General features: G+C 35.8%; 1 protein-coding gene across 1 annotated transcript; it reads right to left on the reverse strand.

The window, feature by feature from the left end:
• Positions 1–558: 558 nt before the first annotated feature.
• Positions 559–5,004, reverse strand: LOC132033890 (protein PHLOEM UNLOADING MODULATOR). The gene is made up of 4 exons (XM_059424029.1): positions 4,604–5,004; positions 1,823–2,217; positions 1,385–1,581; positions 559–1,284 (listed from the first exon to the last, which is right to left on the reverse strand). Exons 1-4 carry the CDS (start codon positions 4,912–4,914, stop codon positions 889–891), a joined length of 1,299 nt encoding a protein of 432 aa, XP_059280012.1. The 5' UTR covers positions 4,915–5,004; the 3' UTR covers positions 559–888.
• Positions 5,005–6,133: the final 1,129 nt, after the last annotated feature.

Consider the following 6,133-nt stretch of genomic DNA (forward strand, 5'->3'; position numbering starts at 1 on the left):
TCATAATAAAGAAAGAATTAGTTTTTATTAGGTAACTAGTTTTTATTAGGTAACTAAACAAATTAAGAAAACAAATAAATTAATTAATTAATAAACTTGGTAAGAGTTGAGCAGGTTGAATTATAATCCATTGTTTAGCTGTTTTAACCAACTCATTTCAGCCAAGCCATTTATTAACTTAACCCGTTTTGATCCGTCCAAATTCATTTCCCCACGCCACCCCCACTCCCCACCCCCCACCTTCCATTTGACAGCCCTAATCTCTTCAGTTCTTCATTTTACGGAACGACCATTGAGCTAGTCCAACATTAATTAGTTATGCCGAATTTAATTTTGCTAATCAAACTAGCATTAGTTGGTAAAGTATGAGAACACCCACGTGATTTTTGTTTATGCGACCAACCAAGCATGGTGCATATTGAAAATTTTATGGATTAATTTAGTTTCTGCATCTAACCAGACCACCCCCTTAATTTCTCTCTTTAGCTCCTCTACATCACCACCCCTGCACTCTGCAGTAACCAAAAAAGGGGAAAGGGGACTCCATCAAAAATAGACTAAAAAAGGAGAAGTTTTTACTATATCACAGGGGTCAAAAGCATAAAAGAACCCTCATGTAAACAATTTTACAGCAGTAGATCATCTGAATTCACTTGCAGAATAAACTAGACAAGAGGCATCCAATAAAAAGTCAATTCTCTTCATATCTAGCAGTAAATGAGCAGATACTATCTCACCTCATACAAAAATAATTTAAAGCCAAAGCATTACAAACAAATAACAAAAGTGGAATGCCTATTCTGGCCTAGCCTAATGTTACAAATTCCACGTGTTGTAATTAATCTTACCCGTGGTAGAACATTTCGTGGGAGTTGAAAGTTGGCTGTCTCACCCGTCGCTGGTCAATGTGAAGGCAAGAAAAACCACACAAAGAGTAAAAATAATGGTTCCACCTGAAAAGAGCCACATTGCTTTGCTTTTGGAATTTTCCCTAACTTTGTTGCTGACTTCCACCTCCTTAAGGAGTTCTCTTATTTCCTCTATATTATCGTCCTTTGCTGCTCGCGTTAGTCTACCCTGAATCTTCTCGAGCCTACGAAGCCTCGTATCCTTTGACTGATCCTTCATTGGCCAGAAAAGACCTGTCATCTTCCAAAGCATTATGCCCACATAGATGGCCACAACAACGTCTACACTGTAATGATGGCGTTCTCGTATTTCTCTTTGAGCACTATGAATCACAAAAATCCAGATGAGTGCTGAGCTATAGCCACCATAGGCTTCCTGCATTTGTTTATCAAGTTTTAAGCCAGATACGATTGGTTGGTCAATGGTCACAGGAATTTAGACTTCAAATTTAGGGAATGATAGAGGGCATATATACCGTCCATGCCATAGCTGTCAGCACAGCAACAAGCATGTGGCCGCTATATATAAGGTCATTGCAACCCCCTGATGCTTTCTTGAGCAGATGATACCAAGCAGATGATCCCTCAGGAGCTGTAGGCCGAAGGAAATCAATCAAAAAGCTCATTGAACCCCAATCTGGTCGAAACTCAGCATCATATTCCCCAGGATCAGCTGAAAGCAAAAGCGAATATAGAAATCAAAGATCAACAACAGACAATGTAGTAGAATTCAACCAACAATATCAAAGAGCTACGAGAAGCTGGCTTTATGAGCTTTCATGATCGGTGGGAGCATTTCTTGTTGAACGGATGTATAAAGCTTTTCAACTTTGGACCAATCTGACTGGCAGTTAGTAAAGAAGAACAGAGTAAGAAATCTCGGGACAGAAGGGAGGATTGGAACGGAGAAATACCATATGCTATGTCCCTGTTAATGATGTTCCGTATGGCATTTGAGTCTTCGGAGTATGGTACATAATATTTCTGAGCCCAAGGATGAGGATGCTGAGGAACAAGGAATCTAGCAGATGCACACCATGGTCGAGCAGATGGTAGAATTGTGGAGATAAAAGTTATGGCCCGAAGGAGCCTTCCAATTCCCATTGTGAACATGTATCTTGCACCAAGCCCAAGACCAGGAGCTTCAACCGATTCAAAGAGTACAGAGAAAGCAAGCATGATAAACAGCATCAGAAAATGATGTAATCCAATTATACGAGCTCTCAATATATTAACCACTGTTTGAGGTAGTTTCTCATTCAGCGACAACAGCAACCACTGACCAACATCAGGAAGAGGTGATGTATCACTGTCAAAAATTTGCAAGGAAAGAGAAATTGTAAATGCTATAGATGGTCATTTAGGAAAGAGAGACCAATGATAATGGAACAAGGTTATAATTGCTATTTTTTGCTTATCAAAGGGAAAAAGATACAATTGTTTTTTTTTCTTTTCTTGCCACAAGCCAAACATTGTAAATTGAGACCAAGTATGCGTCCTCTCTTCTATAACTGTCAATCTTCGAGGAGGAAAAACAAGGTTGCATGCCATGATTGATAGAGCATTAGAGCTTGAAGAAAAGGCTCTTACATAATCACTTCAGGGTATTCTGGTCGTGTCTACAGATATTCGTAACACTTGTTGAAAAAAGTAATTTATCCATGTTCCAAGAAGGCTTTCACCATTTCACATTAATTACATCAGATTGTGCCTCAATGATAGACATATTTTTCAAAAACAAAAACAGATAAGAAAATTAATGTCAAACTGTTCTAATAAAGTTGTGATACTGGAGGCAAAGTTCATTTATTGTGATTGATGCAAGATGGAGTTTCCTTTATGCTATCAAGAAACCATGTTGTACCTCACTAGAATCTAGACCATGTATCCTTACATAACTAAACGGCATTAGTACATCTAGAATCCCAAGAAATATCACACCTAACCGATCCAAGCTAACCAAGGTATGCAACACAGGTTCTGTTATGACTTTAAATACAGCATAATTGGTTCTCTTTTTGACTATGACCATACTAGCTATCTCTTTTTATTTTGCTTGATAGTGTCTCAGTATAGAAGCTTTGGGGAAAGCTAAAAAATATCACTTTTTTAACAAGTCAATCAATCAACTAAGCCACAATCCAAACTAGTTGAACTTTCTCAGTTGTATGACTCCTCCCTAACAATTTAGCTTTATTTGGGCACATTTTTGTATAAGTAACAAATAAATTTTGTTCTTAAAAATGCACCAAACTAGAGCTTTGTAGGTACTAAATACACCTAAATACAAAAACACTCCCCAAAAATGTCTGATATACAAATTAATAAACTGGTCGTCCACCCGACCAGAATAAGCCTGTGAATGCTTACATATATTTTTTTTGATAAGTTACCGTATGTGTATGTATGATTTGGCTCTGTATTCTCAGTACTCTAGATGCTTCTTCTCTTAGTTTCCAAGCTCCTTCTAAACTTCTTGAATTTAGTCAGGAGAGTCACCAATTCCAACAATAAAAAAAAGTCTTCCATTCCCCAAATTCTAACAATCCGGTCCATATGGTACAAACTAAAACAGCAAAAGCTTTTGTAATTTCCGGAAGATGTATCTAAAAAACAACAATGCCATGATTCCTGTGTTATTTGGATCACCTGGCAGTAGAGTGCGAGGATTTAGTTAATTATGATAACGTAGACGATTTAGTTAATCACAAGAAAGAATTATACACAAAATACCAAAATTCACATGCACAATACATAACACGACCACAAACTAATCCACTTAAGATTTTCATTACTTTTTATATCTTGAGATCAAAGGACTACCATGCCAATGTACTTAAGCAAACAAACGTGAATAAAAGTTCACCACTATTAATTCTGTCTCCAGGGTAGATGAGATTTCTATTCCCTTTTCTTTTTGTCCAATAAATATGATGAATACTGACACTATCAGCTTAATCCCAGTATAGTAATCCCAACCTTGTTTTTTCCCTACCAAAATTAATGAAGTCCCTCACTTCCATTTACGGATATTCGCAATCTCCAAAGAAAGATCTCAAAACCGAATCTATAGAGAAATTGATGAAAACCCAAATTAGATCACACATTTTGGATGCAAACAAGAAATAAGCATTTCCATTTTTCACAATACAAACTCAAACTGACCATTCTTTTACCAGCAAAGGCAACTGTTAACAAGCTCAAAAACACACACAACCCCAAGTCAGTTTTCTCATCAAATATGCAACCCATATACCCAGAGTACACAAATTTGCAAAGAACTTCCAAATATAGAAACAATCCAAAAACTCATAAAAAGGACACTACTTTAAGCAATATACATACTTGTTCCAATCAAGCACTCAGCCCCAACTCAGTTTTCCTATCAAATCTGATCCCCATTTACTCAAAATACACAAATTTGATCCAAAAACTTCCAAATATAGAAACAAATCCAAAAAAGGACACAACTTTAAATAACACTATTGTTCCAATCAAGACCAAGAACGTCAGTAACAGAGCGAACAGAACACATTTCAAAAAGAAGAGCAGATAGATAAAAAAGCACTCAACCCCAACTCATTTTTCTCATCAAATCTGAACCCTATTTACCCAAAACACACAAATTTTCCAAAACTTGCAAATACAGAAACAAATCCAAAAAAGAACACTACTTTGAGTAACAATATACATACTTGTTCCAATCAAGACCAAGAACGGCAGTAACAGAGCGAACAGAAACCATTTCAAAGAGAAGAGCAGACAGCATAAATATCATTGCAAATATAAATGGTATAGCTGAACGAAGCTCTAATGACCAGTGTTTGTAAAATGGGACACGAATAATTGCAGCGATTGCCAATATGGTCCATAATGCTGGTTGTAAACGGTCATGCCATGTTGGAGATATAAAACGGAGATAGTCAACTCCTATGTAAGCTATTGCTGCAATTCCTAAACCACCGCAAACTCGCCGGTTTTTCAAGATCGCCGGTGACCGCTTCATTTTTTTTGGTAGTTTAGTGAAGTGATGAGTCTTGCTGACGGAATAAAGTTTGAAGCTTTCCCATTTTCTTGCTTTTCTAATTTACTATATCGTCATAGTTTATTGTGTTATTAATTTTGTATTTTTTTTTCGCTTACTGTAGTGTAGTCTTTTGGTATAATCACCGTAGGTGAAAGTGAAACCTTGTACTCTCTCTTTGTCCCAATTTATGGGCACATTTTCCGATTTAGTATGTCACAAATAGATGTCTTTTTTTATTTTTTTTTAAGTTACATAAATATATAAAATCTGTTTTGGATTAAAAACTTCAAAAAAAATTCTTAATTTCTTAAACTCTGTGTCTAGTAAAATGATAACTAGGACAGAGTGAGTATCAATCAATATTCAATATTAAACTTATGATTTTCCTTCTTCTTCTTTTTTTCTTTTGTTAGAAAAAAAAAGATATTTCTTTGAAAACCAAGCAAGTGCATTAAATTCTAGATTTTCATCATATATATATTGACATGAGAACCAAAATAGGAAGTAGTATCTTGTCTTGTTACAGACTTTAAAGCAATTGTATGTGTATGGAGTAGCAATATTTTGATAGGTAGGTAAATTATATTGACTATTATATTTCCTATATTGTTGATGTAAAAGAGAGCTATAAAAAGAAACAAAAACTTTTTTTCTCTTGTATAGAGGAGATGAGAAATAAAATTGCCATACTTGGCGCAATTAAATGTGTATATTTGTTGCATATCTAACAATCCAACCATTACTTTTTTTTTCTATGAATACATCTCAAAATGTGCGGACTGCGGAGTAATACATTTTTCACAAGTTATTGTCTAGAAGTAGAATTATTTACAAGTTAATTTGCGTACTTATAGCCGTGATTTAGATTTTAGAGTATATCATCATGCATGCATTTTCATTAATTTAAGGATAACTACATGACATAACAAACATATAGTGGGTATTGACATTTAGTAGCTATAGTTTAACTTAATTACTTCTCATAGCAAACATTTGTATATTAATGACATTTAGTAACTATGTATATATACACACAAAATAGAATACCCATCACACTATTCACTTCCAACCCAACCCTCCCATCTCTCTCTCCCCTCTCCCCCATTGTTCCGCCGCCATGGCTGCAGCCATCGCCGGAGAAGTCGCCGGAGCTTACTTCTCCGGCGAACCACAGCTACTAAACCACAGCCATTCTTCT

The sequence above is a fragment of the Lycium ferocissimum genome, chromosome 10, assembly GCF_029784015.1.
Source record: "Lycium ferocissimum isolate CSIRO_LF1 chromosome 10, AGI_CSIRO_Lferr_CH_V1, whole genome shotgun sequence".
Taxonomy (NCBI): domain Eukaryota; kingdom Viridiplantae; phylum Streptophyta; class Magnoliopsida; order Solanales; family Solanaceae; genus Lycium; species Lycium ferocissimum.